Here is a 19,115-nt window from a genome sequence, read left to right as displayed (position 1 = left end):
AATGCTTCATGTTCACCATATTGCTGGGAAAATTATGGTGGATTAGGCACATGTACACATATCTGGGAATGCAAAAGGACAAAGCATTACTAATATTTAGTGCTAAACAAATGTGGGAAAATCCTGGTGGATAAGAGGGCTTTTTTTGTGCGTGTGAAAAGTGCATGCTAGAGCTCAGCCTGCCAGATCGAGCCTCTTACTGCTGCTAGTTGCATTTCATTGCTGATCTCACTGCCAGGTGTGGGAGTCTGGGGGAGTCCTGCAAGTACCACCGGATAGCACCTCAAGTACCACTGATGGTACAAGTACCACACTATTGTATAGTACCACACTATTGTAGAGTATGATCTCACAATAGGTATCCACAAATTTCTTTTGTTAAATTTATTACTAGAAACAAAAATTGTGTGGGCTAGTTGCTGGAAGCAACCTCCCTCTCTAACATGTGGTTGCAAATGTGGTTTATCAAAATCTGGGAACTAGCCACCATTTGAGTAACATAACAAACTTGGAAAAAACTCCAAGCAGAGTATTTGTTTCTCCCTCTTTAACTTCCTAGAATATTCCAGTGAAAAATCCACTAAATCCATTTATACTACAGCATTTCATTGCTTTGTGCGTTATTTTGAGTTGACTTTGTATGTGACAAATTTAGTAATAAGCATATCTGAGTCCTCATGTATTTGTGTATGTATTATATACCTTCCTTGCTTTGTTGTTTGGCTTGTATTTGTTTTTGAACTCAAAAATTTTAATAAATGCTTTTATAAAATACAGTCATAATAGCATAATATAACAAAATAGCATTAAAAATTAACACCAAAATGTACTGTTAAGAGCATCACTCTGTTAAAAAAAATCAGGTTATTGGACATTAAAAACTTTCTGAAGTAAAAAGGCCTTTAATAGATGTCTGAATATAAACCAGAATGCTGTGTTCTAGTCTTGGTAACATCACTGAAAAGGCCCTAGGCTTGTGCATGGCCCATCTGATCTCACCTAACGGAATGGAGAGCACGGTTTCTTATCTTAAAGCTTAGACCAGCTGAATGAAAAGATTATAGTTGTAGGGTTGATGGAGTTTTTAAATATTTGTAAAGCAAACTGACAATTGTAAGTTTTTTGGTATGTTTTTTTTTTACCAATTGATTCCTTGGCAATACTTCTGTGAACATGTTTATCAGCAAACAACTTTTTGTTTCAATCTGTTTGCAAGGATAGGGGAACAGACACCTTGTTTGTTGTAAATGTTATGTTCTTGGATGCGAAGGGGATTGAATAAGGAGAAAGCAAGATTGTGGGAAAAGGCAGTCTATACAGTTTGGATGTAGATAATTATGGTGCACTAACAGATTTAATTTCATCCGGAGGTTTGTTTGCATGACTTGTAATCTAACTAAGACAAGGTTAAAAAGGAGGTGGGGATAGAGAAGATCTGCTTTTGTGACTCATCCTGCAAAGAAGTTGGCAGGGTATTTGGTTTCATTATGTTTTTATGATGTTTACATTGTATTAAATTAGCAACTGCCTTGAGAGTCTTAAATTTGGTAAGGATGTAAATGTTCTAAGTGGTGTACTTATTACATTTTACTGTAGATAGTGGTGGCTTCTGGATTATTACAATGTATATTGAAATTCTTCAGTGTTGCAAACGGAACAATGTCCTAGCCTTTGCATTTAATCTTTATGCAGCTCTGTGCGGCTTTGAGCAAATCTGTAATGTTTGTTTCTTGACTTGTTGCCAACATTTCAGTAAGTAAAAATATAAAGCCAAACTGGCAACAACAAAGTCCAGCCTTTTCTTTATGTGCTTCTAATTCAGGCAGGCATAAGCTTCTGAATTGTTTGTGTGCTCATGACTGCTTGTCATGTAAAAGCAATGGAGCTATGTGAAGCATAACACATACATGTGCCAATAGTATACTGGACAGTTATAGTATGCATGAGTGACTTGATTGTTTAATGAAATGTGAGCCACTTGTAGCTATAAACAATTACTTTGTTTTAACAGAAAGAAGCAAGATTGCACCACAGCCGATGATTTAACTGAACAAGCAGCACAGAAGAGGGGGGCAAAATGCCGAAACCAGTAAGTAATCCACTTCTTAACCTTCTAGAACTTGACAGGCTTTCAGTTCTATTTGTGATCTGGTGGCATGTATTTTGGAAGGAATTGGACCTTTCTTATATAGGAGTCTCTCCTAAGAAAACCTGCATTTTAGAGGCCCACCATATGGGAAGCAAGGCATTTAGGCTCTACACCTGGAGGATTGGAATTGACAGTTAACAACTGGAATTAACAAGGATCATAACAATGGGGAAGGGAAATGCAGGTAAGGGATAGGCCACTCCAGTAACTCAAGTCCATGTTCAGAGTTACTTCTGCTCCTTGTGGGATTCACCTACATGGGGGAGATAGGACACAAGTGAAAAATTGCATCATTGGAAGTCCTTGCTTGGTAGCAAAGCAGAGTGTAAGTTAGTTTATCCCCCACTTGGATGTTTTGCTCATTCAGCTCCCTGTTGCTTAGTGGTTTCCTATTTTGTGAGGACTGAGCCTTCCTGTCTTCTTATTGCACAGAAGGGTTGTTTTATGACACTTGAATGTACTTCAAGAACTGGTGTTAAGGGAGTGATTTAAGACCATTGAAGAGGGGAAAAAATGTGCCAGGAGGAAAACATACCTTGGAAGTATCTTATCTCTGGGATGAAAAAGACATTTTAAAGAAGTGGGGAGTGGAGGCAAAAGTGACTAACTTCTTCCTGCTCTTTTGGGTCTTGTCAACATAGTGAAGTGTGTTTTCTGAGCATCAGGGAAGGTGTATATTTCCCCCAGAGAACAAGACCTGGAAATGTGGAGAAAGGAGAGAAAAAACATTAAGCATATTTCATCACGTCTTGAAGATACCTTGAATCTGTTTGAACAGCAGCTGTTCTTAAAGATCTTATTGTGTGATGCTCCATTATAAATATTAGGTCTCTACTTCTATCTACTGGAGAAAAAAGGACCTGTGTCATAGTAATTCCTGTTCTGTGAATAATTTTATAATGAAGATTATTTTTCAATAGTGTGATGTCTACAGAACTCTCTTGCAAGTATAAAATGAGAGTAGCTGTATGGCAAGCATGCCTTTTTGTGTAATCAACTTTGCAAATGATTGGTTCTGTGTCAGGATTCTTCTAAATGATGTGTGGCGTTGTTTTTCCTTCAGTCTCAATTTCCTGCTGATATTCTGTAGTCTTTGAAGAAAAACTAATATTCAGCTATTGCTGTGTTTCCTTTGTTCTTACTTACTGCATAGTCCCTTACCTTTGTTTTTCTGTGTGTGAGAGTGAGAGTGAGAGTGAGAGTGAGAATACTTCCACTTATGAATGTACTTGCATGTCTACTTTGAAGAAAAACTCAGCATCCTTGTGATCTTCAGTAAATTGAACTGTCAGCAGTGGCTTCATTTCTATATATTTAAAAGGCAGCTGAACAGTAGTATTGTGTGGATGTATGAAGACACTTTGTTCTCATCTGTAGGAATCTCCACTGTTGGAGAGAGGACAATCTTGTTTTGTTTCCCTTATTTAAGTGCATTTTCAAAAATAATGAGCTAGTATAAAGATCATTTACGCATTCAGCCTGATAAAGTGCAGCAGAGACATAAAGGTTTGTGATGAAGAGTTCTGGTTGCTCTGACTCCTAGGTTTTCTTCAGTACTACTGGGGGATAATTTCATGGTCAGGGTTATTTGGGACTATTCCACATCTGTCACTTTATAATGACTTTATAAACTCATGTTTGTTTTAAAAACTTAAACCCCACATTTTCTCCTTCTGCAGGACTCAAAGTGACTATCAAAAAAATCAAAACAGTTTATAGCTTTGTGTTCCATGTTCAGAATTATTTTATTTTATTCTTATTTTGAGAGATTTTATACCCCACCCTTTCCATGCTGAAGCAAATGGTCCTATTACATTGTCTCTGTTTTACCGTAATGGACCTTAATGTATTTTCATGATTTGGATCATGCAATTCTGATGTGATTTGCACTGATGCCTGTGATACATGGACGATGATTTAAGTGGCAGGCTTCAAGGCTTCTTTTGTGAGAAGGTTGTGGCTCACTGTTGTCCCCCCATCCTTACTTGTATGTCCTCTGAGTCTTAGGGAGAAGTCTTATCAGTGCCAGTAAAAAACACCACCAGTTATAAAGACCCAGAACCAGCAAAATCTTATATTTGTAGTTAGCCATGACACTATTCGTACACTACTGGGGTATTTAGAACATTCTCTTAACTGTTCGGAGACACACTATCTACATAAATGGCTTATTCCTGTAATAACTTCATTAATCTAGGAATTCTTCCCACTGGTTCATTATATTTTGGGATGGTTTTAAGTTGACTGCATAGTCATGAATAGATGCAGTTGCTAAATAGTGTGCCTTGTACCTTCAGTCAGTGTCAGATGGCAAATCTGATAGAGCTGTCCTTCACGCAAGGTTCTTGCCTATCTCTTAGAGAACATAATTGCTTTCAGGCCTGGCTATGGCACAGACTGCTCTTAAATCAGGAAGAGGTTACTTAACCTTTTGATTACTCTCTTATGATTCTTGCAACTTATCTTTCTCCTTGCAATGTGGAACTCTGAAGTATTTGCTCAGAGAATAAACAGGGTCATATTTCTTGATAGTTTGTTACAATGGTTCTTGTTCAAAAATTAGATGTGATTTATTTCATGGCTACTGCTTATAAGAGCTGTGGATAGTAAGAAACAGGGCCACATTGGAGCTATGAAAGAATATAATTCTCATTTACTAATTTATATTGAAATCTGGCTACTGTACTTCTGCAAGACAGTTTTGATAAATTCAGGCATCCAGTTTTGCTACCAAGAATACATGTTATTTGTGGATTATATAATTTCTATACTAATTGAAAGGGGACACTTAATTCTGCATTCCTGTAGTGTGAAGCTGAATATACTTCCTGCTCATAATGCTGAGTTATTTCATCGCTTAACACTTCATACCACATGTAACCAGATTATATTCACGATCAAGTACAATGGCTCATCCCCTTGATTGGCCTTGTTCAAGGCACACTTGAATGGCTTGTTCAAGTTACTTGTTCAAGGCACTTGTTCAAGGCACTTGTTCAAGGCACTTGTTCAAGGCACACTTCAAGCCATTCAAGGCACACTTGAATGGCTCATCCCCGGGCAACATCAAGGGGATGTATGATGGTATCAAGCAGGCCCTAGGTCCAACACAGAAGAAAATTGCCCCTCTGAAGTCTGCCACAGGCGAGGTCATCCAGGATCGGGCGCAGCAGATGGAACGCTGGGTGCAGCACTACTCTGAGCTATATTCCAGAGAAAATGTAGTCACCGAAGAAGCACTGAACAACATTGAGTGCCTGCCTGTGCTGGAAGAGCTTGACAGTGAACCAACCCTAGAAGAAGTTCACGTGGCCCTGGACTCCCTTGCCTTTGGCAAGGCACCTGGAAAAGACAGCATCCCTGCTGAAGTCCTAAAATGCTGCAAAGAGATCGTTGTCACTGAGCTGCATGAAATCCTCTGTCTCTGCTGGAGAGAAGGTGGAGTACCTCAAGACATGAGGGATGCAAACATCATCACGCTGTACAAGAACAAAGGTGACAGGGGTGACTGCAACAACTACCGCGGCATCTCTCTCCTTAGCGTTGTAGGAAAGCTGTTTGCCCGAGTTGTACTAAAGAGGCTCCAGGTACTTGCAGAGAGCGTCTATCCAGAATCGCAGTGTGGATTCCGAGCCAACAGGTCCACCACTGATATGGTATTCTCCCTTAGACAACTGCAGGAGAAATGCAGGGAACAACGACAGCCACTCTTTATAGCCTTCATAGATCTCACAAAGGCTTTCGACCTGGTCAGCAGAGACGGCCTCTTCAAGATTCTCCCCAAGATTGGATGTCCACCCAGGCTCCTCAGCATCATCAGATCTTTCCACAAGGACATGAAGGGCACTGTTGTCTTCGATGGCTCCACATCAGACCCTTTTGACATCCGAAGCGGAGTGAAGCAGGGCTGTGTTCTTGCACCAACCTTGTTTGGGATTTTCTTCGCTGTCCTGCTGAAGCAGGCCTTTGGAACTGCAACAGAAGGCATCTATCTCCGGACCAGATCAGACGGAAAGCTCTTCAACCTCTCCAGACTGAGAGCAAAATCCAAAGTCCAGCTGAAATGTCTGCGTGACTTCCTCTTTGCCGACGATGCAGCTGTCACTACCCACTCTGCCAAAGATCTCCAGCAGCTCATGGATCGTTTTAGCAAGGCCTGCCAAGATTTTGGACTGACAATCAGCCTGAAGAAAACACAGGTCATGGTTCAGGATGTGGACTCACCTCCCTGCATTACAATCTCTGAGCATGAACTGGAGGTTGTCCATGACTTTGTGTACCTTGGCTCAACGATCTCCGACACTCATTCTCTCGATACCGAGCTAAACAAGCGCATCGGTAAAGCAGCTACCACGTTTTCCAGACTCACAAAGAGAGTCTGGTCCAACAAGAAGCTGACGGAACATACCAAGATCCAGGTCTACAGAGCTTGCGTCCTGAGTACACTTCTGTACTGCAGCGAGTCATGGACTCTTCACTCACAACAGGAGAGGAAACTGAGCGCTTTCCACATGCGCTGCCTCCGACGCATCCTCGGCATCACCTGGCAGGACAAAGTTCCAAACAACACAGTCCTGGAACGTGCTGGAATCCCTAGCATGTATTCACTGCTGAAACAGAGACGCCTGCGTTGGCTTGGTCATGTCGTGAGAATGGATGATGGCCGGATCCCAAAGGATCTCCTCTATGGAGAACTCGTGCAAGGAAAGCGCCCTACAGGCAGACCACAGCTGCGATACAAGGACATCTGCAAGAGGGATCTGAAGGCCTTAGGGATGGACCTCAACAAGTGGGAAACCCTGGCCTCTGAGCGGCCCGCTTGGAGGCAGGCTGTGCAGCATGGCCTTTCCCAGTTTGAAGAGACACTTTGCCAACAGTCTGAGGCTAAGAGGCAAAGAAGGAAGGCCCATAGTCAGGGAGACAGACCAGGGACAGACTGCACTTGCTCCCGGTGTGGAAGGGATTGTCACTCCCGGATTGGCCTTTTCAGCCACACTAGACGCTGTGCCAGAACCACCATTCAGAGCGCGATACCATAGTCTTTCGAGACTGAAGGTTGCCAATACAATACAATGGCTCAGTCTTATATGAAGCTGTAGTTTAACTGGATGGAGTACTTCTGTAGGTTAAACAAACTTATGCAGCTGAAAAATAAAATGGTTGGAATTTAAAAGTCACACACACCGCCTGCCACAGTTTTGGTATGCTATCTGGGATGCTGCTCAACTTTTATTAGCAGCCCAATCTGAACTGAAAGGCATGTGCTGTGATGCAGTGGTGCTGAAACAGTTGCCACTGTATTCAGCAACAAGGCAGCTGGAGGTCTTCCTGAGGTAAGGAGACTTTTGCCCCCTTTTCCTGGGGTAAGCCCCAGAAGCCACTAATGGGCTACTTGATCCTGCACTAGCAGGATCAACTATTTTGGCAAATTGGGCCCAGGAAGGGGGATAGGATATGGCCAGAGCCTCTGCTGCCATCCTTGCCCCTTCCCAGGTCCAGTCCACCCACCATGCTCCTCCTTCCTCCTCCTTGCCCCAGAATGCCTCCCCATGCATTCAGAATGCAAGGAGCATACTGCTGTCCACACCCAGTGCCTTTTCAACCTATGTGAAAAGCCAACTCCTGCTTGTACTGGCCTCCGCTCAAGTGCCTGCCTCTGCCCTGTCACAGTGATGTGTTTTACTGCACTTTTGTGACAGCCTTTGCTGAGATTGGGCTGTAAGTCTTAAGCCTACAAGGAAAGCAGTATGTATATATCACCAGTGTACTGTGTGTACTGAATGAAGATATTTAAAAACAAGTTCACATACTCCTGACATATTAATTACATTGTGTTCCTGCATATTCGGCAAACCATTTATTAAAATTAAAAGCCCTTCTTGGTTTAAGCAAGGAATTAAGTTAGTATTTGTTGCTCACTTATACTAGCACTGTTTATATCAAAAAACATAATTAATGTAAACCCGCAATTTAATACAGCTGTTAAAATTAGACTTTTTGTTTCTGTTCTAAAAGGCAAAATATTATGATCACTTCTTGTTTTTAAAATATATTGTAATAGAAAATGAGATTATCTCAGGATGCAGGGGTGTTCCCTGTTCTGTATGCACAAATGTTCTTCCTTAATGGGATAATTATATTAACACTTGATCATTGCTCTATACTAAAACAGCCTATATCAATATACCTGTCAACTTTGTTAGAATATATGCAGCTGAGATTTTTGAAGTTGTCTCATCTATGTCATTTATGATAAAGCAGATGAAGCTAATATAGACGACTCTGTTCTAAAAACAGCAGACATTTGAACATATTTGAACAGGTAAAATTGTTTCTGGTTCCTGGAAATAAAAGTGATGGATACTGTGAGGCCACAATGCCATTTCTGCAATTTCTATGTATCTGTTGAGCACAGTGACCAGGGCTGCAATCCTAAACACATTTATCAAAAAGTAAACCCCCACTGAACACAATGAGACTTAAAGTACGGTAAGTGAAACCAAAGCAATTGTATCTTCATAGCTGTTAGAAATCCATGGGGAGTCAGTTGACTTGTACAGCTATTAAAATTAGCTGTAGAAGGCTGTCGTTTCTATGGATGTAATCCCAGTAGATAGTCCTCAATGGCAAGTCCCCTGAAACCTACTGGAGGTGCTTTTTTAAAAGCAGATGTCACTAGGAGCAGATGAGTTCAAACAGCCTGTGTACATACATCATATGCGTGAACCCTGTTGAGTTGTTACAGAGTAACTTTTTCCGGGGGGGGGGGGGGAGTTGGTGGTGGTGGAACATCACACTACTTATACAGTGCAAATGATATATTTGATACTTTGAGCACCTTTGCCTGCTGCCTCTACCATTCCTCCAAAGGCAGTAATTCTTGCCAAACATATTGGAGGGACAGGGTAAACGGAGAGAAATCTTTATTATAAATTATTGGATTTTCAGGCACTCCAGTGGCAAAGCAAGGCCAGTGCTGGAGTTGGCCTGCATCATAGCTGATGTGGTTCAACTTTATTTCAGTAGACTTTTGAAAGAAGGAAAACTTTGAATGGGTGAGAAGAAACCTGATCTTGGTCTTCAGGGAACAGGGGAAAATATATAGTTATTTCATTTAATTCTTTTTAAAATCTTTTGTTAGTCTTTTTTTCCCTTTTTGGAAATGTTGAGTTTGGTAGTAGCAGGAGTATTGGCATTCTCAAAATGAAAACAGAAATATACATTAAGAGTTCAAATCTTAACTTCTGCATGTTGCTCTCAGAAGAGTAAAATAGAAGTGATGCTGAGACTGTATCTGTATAAGACTTATGTAAATGTTCAGTTCTGGCTTTAGAACATTTCAAGCAATCTGAACTGATCATCGGAATCAGTCCCTGGTACTTACATAGCAGGATACAATCATCCCATATTTAAACACAAAAGGTTATTTATTACTTACAGTGATTGCTTTTTGTTTTCAGTGCTATATGTCCTTTTTGTTCTCCTGTGGACATGCATGTCATGGCAGACTGTACATGTTGGTGGGTTGGGGAAAAACAATGTGCTGTTGAAGATTAGAGCCATCCTCACCTGTTGGCCCACGGTTTGGTGACAAGGGACTTCTTTTTGTCATGTTGTTGTGGCCAGTCAAATGTCAGGCATGTAGCAAAAGCAATAATAACACAGACCTACAAAATTGAGGGTCAAAAGTTTTTCCCAAACTTTATGGTGGTTTGATATGAATTTGGGGTGCCGATTCCAAAAATGGCATCCATTTTCCCCATCACGTCTAGTTTTGGAGATATACGTAGTATAGCCTCATTAGTGAATGGTTCATGCAGCTTCCTCATGAGGAAGCCATGGTGTAGGCTTCCTCATGAGGAAGCTGCTTGAACCATTCACTAAAGAGGCTATACTACGTATATCTCCAAAACTAGATGTGATTTTTTGAATCAGCACCCCAAATATTCCCAGGAATTGGTGTAACGTTTAAGGAAGCAAAATGTGTGTTGGCCTGTGTAATTTGTTAGTACAGCAGAAGTACAGCACATTTCCTAAATTTATTGTCTCTCAACATTTGGCAGCTTTAAAATCATGTGGGTCTATATATGACAATTATCAGGGCACCAAGAGGTAATTTTTAAAAAAATTGTGATTGATCATGGATCATAGCAATTTGTCACCTAGGAACTTCCATGTAGTCTCTTCATTTGAATGTTTGGCTATTTCTTAAAGAAAATCTAAATAATATCTTTGAAGAAACCAACAGTTTAAATTCATGACTTTACAGCATTTGGTTTCTGGTACCTGGCTATTAACTTTTTGTAAATGATTGCAATACTGGCTCGTTGCTAATGATTTGGATTACCTAAACAAATTCGCTTGTTTATGCTCAAATATAATTCTAATCTTTTTGCATTCAAACTCTTCTCTGGAATTCTCAATGAATGCATATTTTCTAATGATAGGTTGTAAATGAAAGGCATCTCCTACACAAAGTGCATTGTATCCTAAGATAGTTAATCATGACTAAGCATCTTTAAAATCAATAGGTCATGACTAACAATCAATAGCTATGACTAACTTCAGTCCCATTAGTTTCAGTGAAACTTAATTCCTAATTTTCTTAGAACGTGTGTGTGTGTAAGTATTCCTATGTATTTTATTTTTTCATCTTTATCTCATTTTTCGCAATTGGTCTTGAGATGGTTGACAAAGTGTAAATATTTTAAGTTTTACAGTAATCACATTTAAAATAGTAATTAAAATGGATGAAAGATAAAATACTTCGACAGGAGACCTCAATCAAAATGCATGGTAGAACAGGTGGTTCTAGAGTGCCTTTTTGAGAGCACAGAAGGGGGAGGCTTCTTGAAGTCCCTGACACAGTCACTTTCACACTTAGGGAGTTATTGTGGAAAATAACAATAACTCCCTAAGTTTCCTATGTGCATGTAAGTTTCCTATGTGCATGTACATCCTATGTGCATGTATATCCTATGTGCATGTAAGTCAAATCTTGTTGAATTACTTCATGTGGAGCCTCCCCTGAATATTTTCGCTGATGGGTAGATACTTAAGGTATGGGCAGTCCTTAAAGTATTGAAGGCTAAAAGCGTGTAGGGCTTGAAAGGTAATGTCTAGCACCAGTGCTTTTTTTGTAAAAAAATAGGTGCAGGAACTCACAACTTTTTGTTTGTTTGTTTGTTTATAAACCATTTTTTATACACGCGAGCGCGCGCACACACACACACGTCCATCCCGTGTGAGCTCCCTGATAGCAAAAGCACTCCTGCCACAGCTGGAGTGAAACACCCCATTTTTTTTAGGTGGGGAGGTGCTCCATTGGGCTACAGGAAACTCTCTCCATTGGGCTATAGGAAAGCCTATACAGTAATTAAAGTGTTCAGAACAAATATATAAGGTCTTGAGCCCAGCTGGTGGCCATCAGTGCCTCAGGTGTTAGTTCCAAACACTTTGAACCTAAGAGCTCTGGTGGCTCAACGGATAAACTGCAGGTCTGTGGAGCCAGAGGCTTGGGGTTCAAATCCCTATGAAGAATAATTTTTTTTAGGTGGGAAGGTGCTCCATGGCTGCAAAATATAAAGGTTGGTTGCTAGTTGCCAAAAGGGGGGCCAGTGGAGGCTGCAAAACTCCTCAAAGTTCAGTCCCAGGCAGGCTCTTTTTTGACCTTTATTTTTTTTAAGTTCCAGTTAGGACTTAACCCACAGTTAAGCTCCTGGAGTGAGCCCCCTGCTGGAGGCTGTGGGTTAAGTCCTACCTGGGACTTAAAAAAAAAAAGTTCAAAAAAGAGCCTGCCTGGGACTGAACTTTGAGGAGTTTTGCAGCCTCAGCTGGCCCCCCTTTTGGCAACTAGCAACCAACCTTTATATTTTGCAGCCATGGAACACCTTCCCACCTAAAAAAAAAATATTCCTCAGTGAGCCAACAGAGCTCTTAGGCTCAAAGTGTTTGGAACTAACACTTGAGGCACTGATGGCCACCAGCTGGGCTGAAGACCTTATATATTAGTTCTGAACACTTTGACAATAGGCTTTCCTATAGCCCAATGGAGAGAGTGCTGGGCTGTGGAGCACAAGGTTGGAGGTTCTAATCCCTCCCTAGCCAGCAGTGTGGAGCGGGGTGGTGCAGGCAGGGGAAAAAAGGTGGGGGCAAGGAGGAGGGGAAAAAAGGGGGCGGTGCGGTGCAGGCAGGGGGGTAAAAAGGTGGATGCAGAGAGGAGGGGAAAAAAATAGGTACCGGAATGCTGTTCCAGTGCATTCCATTACAAAAAAAGCCCTGTCTAGCACCTACATAAAGCTTACCGTGGCGCGCAGTAGTAATCTGCATAATGATTCCCAATTCAACTGTTTCTACCATCAAGGTGAGAAATTCCTGTTCCGTACAAGTTCTGCATGATCCAGTTTTAATTTATTTTAACTGTAACAGAAAGGTGAACCAAAAGTAGGAAACAGCAAACTCCTGATGGTAATTGGACAGGAAAAAAGTGATCACAAAAGAATTCACGTTAAATATTCATTAAAAAAAAGAAAATGTGTTAAGTACATGCATTTAGATTGCAGTCTGTTCGTAAAGCTACATAGTTTTGCACTGCACAGCTTTTGAGGCAAATATCGGCACAGTTAGGATTATCTTTGTGTTTTAATTGGGCAAAATAAAGTCTAGTTTCTGCTCATTGGCCAATGTTAGCAATTTTTCAATAATGTGAAAAAAGCTATTCCTTGCATTTTCAGATAACACACTAATATCTTCTACTCTTCCCTCCCCACAAGTACAAAGGAAAACACAAAGGATGACACTTTTCTGTATCTTTCAATATTGTAGATAAGATTTTTCTGAAAATGAAAGGAGGTTTGAGCTTTCCCTTGAGGAAACTTGGAGAGATCAATTAAATAAGTTTCCAGATAGTATATTCAATCATTGCATGCAGAATTGCTGTGCTCATTTGTGGGAGTAGAAGAAAAAACTTTTATTGTATTGATTTTAATTTGATTGTCACACTTCGTTGTAAGGAATGCTTGGGGCATAGGGGTTGTATTTGTATTTTAGTATTGAATTGCTGATCAAAATAGGAATTGATGATTGTTCAACAATAATCTTTGAATTTGTATTCTGTGCAGATTAATGTAAGAGTTACCACCATGGATGCAGAGCTGGAGTTTGCCATCCAGCCCAATACAACAGGGAAACAGCTTTTCGATCAGGTAACATTTTATGATGTCTAAACATCCTTGCTGCAGTAGGCAAAGGCTTAGTCATGACATGCTAAAGCAGTTGTAGGCAATGTGTGGCCTATGAGGCAATTTGGTTCTATCATTGCCCACATGCCAAGTTGCCAGATTCTTCCCTGGTATTCATGGGGTCATGGTTAGGGCATATGCCTGATTTCAGTATTGCTGTCGTCTGAGATAAAGGTGGGGCTAGTCATATGGCCCATTCAGTAGCCTAGGTTGCCCACCACTGTTTTAAATATGATTTAGCACTAAAAGAATGAGACTGTAAGCCAAAGTTCATTTACATTCCTCGCCTGTGCCCATGAGAAGAATTTAAGTTTCTGGTTTCATTTTAGAACGAATCGCAGTTCCATGTTATATATAAACTTGTGGCAACACTTTTGTTCTAACTATAGCTAGCTGTAATAAACCAATGTGGGAGCATTTGAGCCTGTGGCTCCCATACGCTTGTTCTCATAGTGTGAAAACATGATTTAGTGTTGTGTCTAAAGTGGGTTGCTGTTCTACAATGTGCTTGATGTTGTATCTTAATGCACTGGGCCCATATTTTCTGAGTTAGGGTGGGCAACTTCTTGAGAATTATTTTGTTAGGGCACTGGTAATTACAAATTCTTAAATAAGGATATGGAATAATAACCTATTAGACATGTTTTTGTAATTTGGTAATGGTTTGCAATCACGTGGCCTGCTTGTTTTAAATTAAACAAGGCAAGAAGTTTTAACCTGTGAACTTGGGGGCTCTTAATTTAATTATCTCAAACAAAAGCTGAAAGTTGGTTAGTTTTGTTTAATAATACTGACTTGCTCAGTGAGGAAAGAAAGGGAGTTGCCAAACATAAACACCCGTCTTGATGTCTGCCTGAGCTACACATTTGTATGAACCACTCTTAACAGTTTAATTTCTGAATATGTTTATGCATTCACAAAATGAATATAACTAAAACTGAATAATAGTTCATGCTTCATACAGTGATAAAACCAGTAGTAATACATACCACAGGTTAAGAGAATTATGTTGTAATATGAACCATTAATGCCTTCATTTGGAGCTAAATAACATTCCTGAGGTAGACAGAATCTAGACTTTACCTGTTCCTGATGCCATGCCAGTAATGCCTGTTATTGGCACTCTACTGTTTGCCTTGGCCTCCTAATTAATAGTATTTCAAGGATATCCTATATGAATTGAACTGAGCTTGAATGCATAAGCCAAATACAACAGAGTCCGACTATTATTGGGTATTAATATTACTCATATTTTTTGAGAAGTTAGCCAGAAGTTGATTATTGAGGAATGCCAACTTTATAAATTCATAGTATTTTAGATGAATTTCCTTTCATGACTATAATTAGACAAACCCTTTCCTGATTTGGAAAAGATCCATTTATGATTGTGATTCTAGAATTGAATTTCTTGAGGGAGAAAATGTTCTTGTTTTCCCAATGTGCATAAAGTTTTTAATGCTTTTATTTTAAAACTAGCTTACAAACCCTGTTGCCTGCGTACTACATACTTTGCATACATTTAGCACTTGTCAGAAAATAGATGTGAACATATGCATTCAACATGCTGTCAGACTTGAAAAATAAGTTGACAGGGAGGAGAGAATAAAGCTCTGTTTGTAGAGTTTGGCTTTTCATGCTGCTCAAATGTCAACTAAACTTCACACTTGGAGTATATAATTTTCTTTATTTCATTGTCCCTTAGGAAATTGTTATAGCTTTTTCCAGAGATGGTGGCCAGTTTCAACTTTGCTCCCTAATTTTACCTTTAAAGCTTATTCCATGATTTTCTGGTGAGACTTTTGTGCTGCTACTTCAGGTGCAATTAAATCAGTTAATGTGGCTTGTCGTTGAATCCAAGGGCTTGATTAGGAACAGTATGTGGTAGGTGTGGTGGAAGAGGTCCTTACAGGCCATAAAAACTTGTTTTCCCCCTCCACATTAATATCTGTATTTCTTGGCAGAGGAATGGACAGGATGGTGGGGATGTGGGAGACATGTACAGACTTCTAATTCCATGTAATGGCCTGGTGCAGTGCCTATTCATGTGTGCTAGGAAGGCAGAGGAGAACTCTGTTTGCTGAATGGAAATCCCTCCCCTTGTGCATCCTGATACTACAGCGGGCTAGTTCACGCCCAGGCTATGTAGTGCTGAAATGGCAGAGAGCAGCAAGAGGAAGGAAAAAAAGCATATTAGTGGTAGACAACCTGAGGGTGATATTCAACCTAGAGACACTTCTGTGATACAACTTTTAAGCAATTTCATGTCTATTTTTCACAACTAGAAGTAACATGTAAACTTTTCACCAGAAACTTTGAATTTTCCCTTCCTATGTTTGATCCAGCTCCCAAAAAGTGGTGTTTAGATAGAACTGCTCAATCCCTATCTGAAAATTGTGTGACTAATCAGGAACATATTAATACTTTCCATATTCTGCCCCAACCCAAAATGTCCATTTATCCAAGTGAAACACTTTGGGGGGGGGGGGGAATTAATTTACTTAACAGAATAGGCAGTCTTTGAGGCAAAGTTCTTTATTTTGTCTATATTGTTTGCTTTCCATTATTATGTTAGTTGGAATTCATTTGTCCGCTTTTATTTTCTTTTGCTGTTTCCCATACGTCTTTCTAACTCAAACGCTTTTAAATTGAACTAAATATATTTGATGGATTTTTCCCTGAGAAATGAAAACGGCTACAAATTAAGGGCAAGTAACTCTTCATTGGCTTTAGAACCTGACTGCTCAACTTTAGAGATGATTAGTTTTAACCTAGCATAGAATGAAAAAAAAATCTTACCTGATTTGCCTGTAAAATATATGTGTGGGGGTGTAGAGCAAGGCTTGCTTTAAAAAAAAGTGTAGTAGGTGGGGGAGAAACCCTCATTTAGCTCTTGCCTAGGTAATGAGGTTAAATTGACCCAGAAAAGCTGCAAATCAAAGGGTTTTTTCTATTTTCTGCATTTCTTTTTGCCACACATTTCTCAATCTTAAATAAATTCAGTTGCCCTGTGGTGTTTCATATCCCCACCCCCAGGTAATTTTTTGTAAGTTGCGGTGTGTACTCTGATGGCGTTGGAGTCATTTTTACTGCAATTGCATTGAATGTAAAACTGAAATTAACACACACCTTTCATGTTTTTTCATTATTGTAGATTTCACCTTTGTTAACCTAATTATTTTTTGCTGCTGTTTTATTCCTGTAGTAGGAAGGGAATAAAGTTAAACGGTTGATGTCCTGCTGGTGTCAAGGCAGCCCAGCCACGTGGTTGTTTCTATGATTTGGGGAGACATTTGATCTTCGGCACTAGATAAGTGAAGTATGCTTAGGCAGTTTTCTCCCTGTCTGGCTTGCTTCTGGTACCAGAGCTGCTATCGGAAGTCTGGTGTTGCACCATCTAAGGCCCGGTTTCAATGCTGCTTGTATGGCATGAGCCAATTTTGTCATAAGTACTGCATGGTGTTTTGTTGGCCAGTCACTGTTTAACTTCTGTTGTGTTAGATGTTTGTACCATCTTGAATCTTTTGGAGAAAAGGTGAGATAAAAATGTAGTAACAATTATAAATTGAGTTGTTATGGGCCTTAATATACCCTTTGTTTCTGTTGTACTTGAGATTCTCTTGCCAAAGGGTTTTATCTTTGTTTATTCATACAGGACTGACTTTTCTCCTTTATGAAAGAGTGATAATGCTGACTTGTCAAAGGACATCTGGATCTCCTAGATAATGAAAATGAAACTGAATCATGCAGTTTTTATCTAATATTGATGTAATTTTCTTTAAGGTTGTTAAAACTGTTGGCCTACGTGAAGTCTGGTTTTTTGGGCTGCAGTATGTGGACAGCAAAGGATACTCAACATGGTTGAAGTTGAATAAAAAGGTAACTTTTTATAGTTTGCCTTCTGTTCCAAATAGTGTGATATGAAGTCTTCATTGTAGAAATGAAAAGAGAGAATGACGTACTTGCACTTTTTCTTAGAAGGAGCAGTGTACTTTGATAGTTGTGTAAAAGATTTATACCCAAGCTTCAGGGCATTTGACAGCAATTTTAAAGCAGTAGATCAAGCCTATATAAGTAGAGTTTAAAAAAATCTTTAAAATACAAAACAGTTGCAAAGATGATAAAGACAAAAGTGTTGCAGGTCAACGAAGACATTATGAACTTAAAGTCCAGATAAAATAAATGGGCCTGCACTATTTAAGTTTGGGCAGTTAATGATACAATGAAACACCACAGAACAGCAAATCAGAAACTATTGAAACGGTAATATCAGTGCTTTTCGGTAAAAGCACTGGAAAATATGTAGTGTTGTGGTCAAGATCTGGTACTAGAAAATTCTTGGTTCATTTCTCACCTCAGGCTTTGGGACAGTCCACTGTTCTTCCAACTCCATTTCTCCTTCCCAGTCTCCTGGTGTTGTCATAACTTTCCTCAAGTATCTTTTCATTGAAGAAAAAAATGTATAAAATTGCTATGTCATTTTCTAAGTCTCTTTTAGGGTTAATAAAGATACCATATCATGTGCCCATTTTCTTAGTTTTTATGCTGGTCTACTTGTAAAGAAGCCCTGCTGTTAAATGTTGAGACCTGTTTTTAAATGCATTCCTCTGAATTTTTTTCTGAGTGGCTGTCAATTTTTATTTTTAAAAAAGTATTTGAAATCACCTGATGCTTCAGGGATCATTTCCCAAGGGGAATTTTTCTTCTGCTGACACTTAGTATTGTGATGTTGTATTGTATTGGCAACCTTCAGTCTTGAAAGACTATGGTATCGCGCTCTGAAAGGTGGTTCTGGAACAGCGTCTAGTGTGGCTGAAAAGGCCAATCCGAGAGTGACAATCCCTTCCACACCGGGAGCAAGTGCAGTCTGTCCCTGGTCTGTCTCCCTGGCTATGGGCCTTCCTCCTTTGCCTCTTAGCCTCAGACTGCTGTCAAAGTGTCTCTTCAAACTGGGAAAGGCCATGCTGCACAGCCTGCCTCCAAGCGGGCCACTCTGAGGCCAGGGTTTCCCACTTGTTGAGGTCCATCCCTAAGGCCTTCAGATCCCTCTTGCAGATGTCCTTGTATCGCAGCTGTGGTCTACCTGTAGGGCGCTTTCCCTGCACGAGTTCTCCATAGAGGAGATCCTTTGGGATCCGGCCATCATCTGGCCATCACCCTTTGGGATCCTTTGGGATCTGACATGACCAAGCCAACGCAGGCGTCTCTGTTTCAGCAGTGCATACATGCTAGGGATTCCAGCTTGTTCCAGGACTGTGTTGTTTGGAATTTTGTCCTGCCAGATGATGCCAAGGATGCATCGGAGGCAGCGCATGTGGAAAGCGTTCAGTTTCCTCTCCTGTTGTGAGTGAAGAGTCCATGACTCGCTGCAGTACAGAAGTGTACTCAGGACGCAAGCTCTGTAGACCTGGATCTTGGTATAGTCCATCAGCTTCTTGATGGACCAGACTCACTGCACTCACTCACAGACTCACTGTACTGCACTGTACTCACTGTACAGACTCACTGTACTGCAACAGAAGGCATCTATCTCCAGACCAGATCAGATGGAAAGCTCTTCAACCTCTCCAGACTGAGAGCAAAGTCCAAAGTCCAGCTGAAATGTCTTCGTGACTTCCTCTTTGCCGATGATGCAGCTGTCACTGCCCACTCTGCCAAAGATCTCCAGCAGCTCATGGATCGTTTTAGCAGCGTCTAGTGTGGCTGAAAAGGCCAATCCGAGAGTGACA

At 40.3% G+C, this 19,115-nt stretch overlaps 1 protein-coding gene across 2 annotated transcripts in view; it reads left to right on the top strand.

The window, feature by feature from the left end:
• The window catches only part of RDX (radixin), a 60,903-nt gene that overhangs the window by 7,754 nt on the left and 34,034 nt on the right, over positions 1–19,115 (top strand). For both annotated transcript variants that reach the window (XM_066618814.1, XM_066618815.1), the window contains 3 exons: positions 2,012–2,089; positions 13,270–13,353; positions 17,170–17,265. In XM_066618814.1, coding sequence (XP_066474911.1) covers positions 2,078–2,089; positions 13,270–13,353; positions 17,170–17,265 — 192 coding nt within the window. In that variant the 5' untranslated portion in view covers positions 2,012–2,077. The remainder of the gene's footprint in view (positions 1–2,011; positions 2,090–13,269; positions 13,354–17,169; positions 17,266–19,115) is intronic.

The sequence above is a fragment of the Tiliqua scincoides genome, chromosome 3, assembly GCF_035046505.1.
Source record: "Tiliqua scincoides isolate rTilSci1 chromosome 3, rTilSci1.hap2, whole genome shotgun sequence".
In the NCBI taxonomy this organism is placed as follows: Eukaryota; Metazoa; Chordata; class Lepidosauria; order Squamata; family Scincidae; genus Tiliqua; species Tiliqua scincoides.
This window is presented reverse-complemented; position numbering and strand designations above follow the sequence as displayed.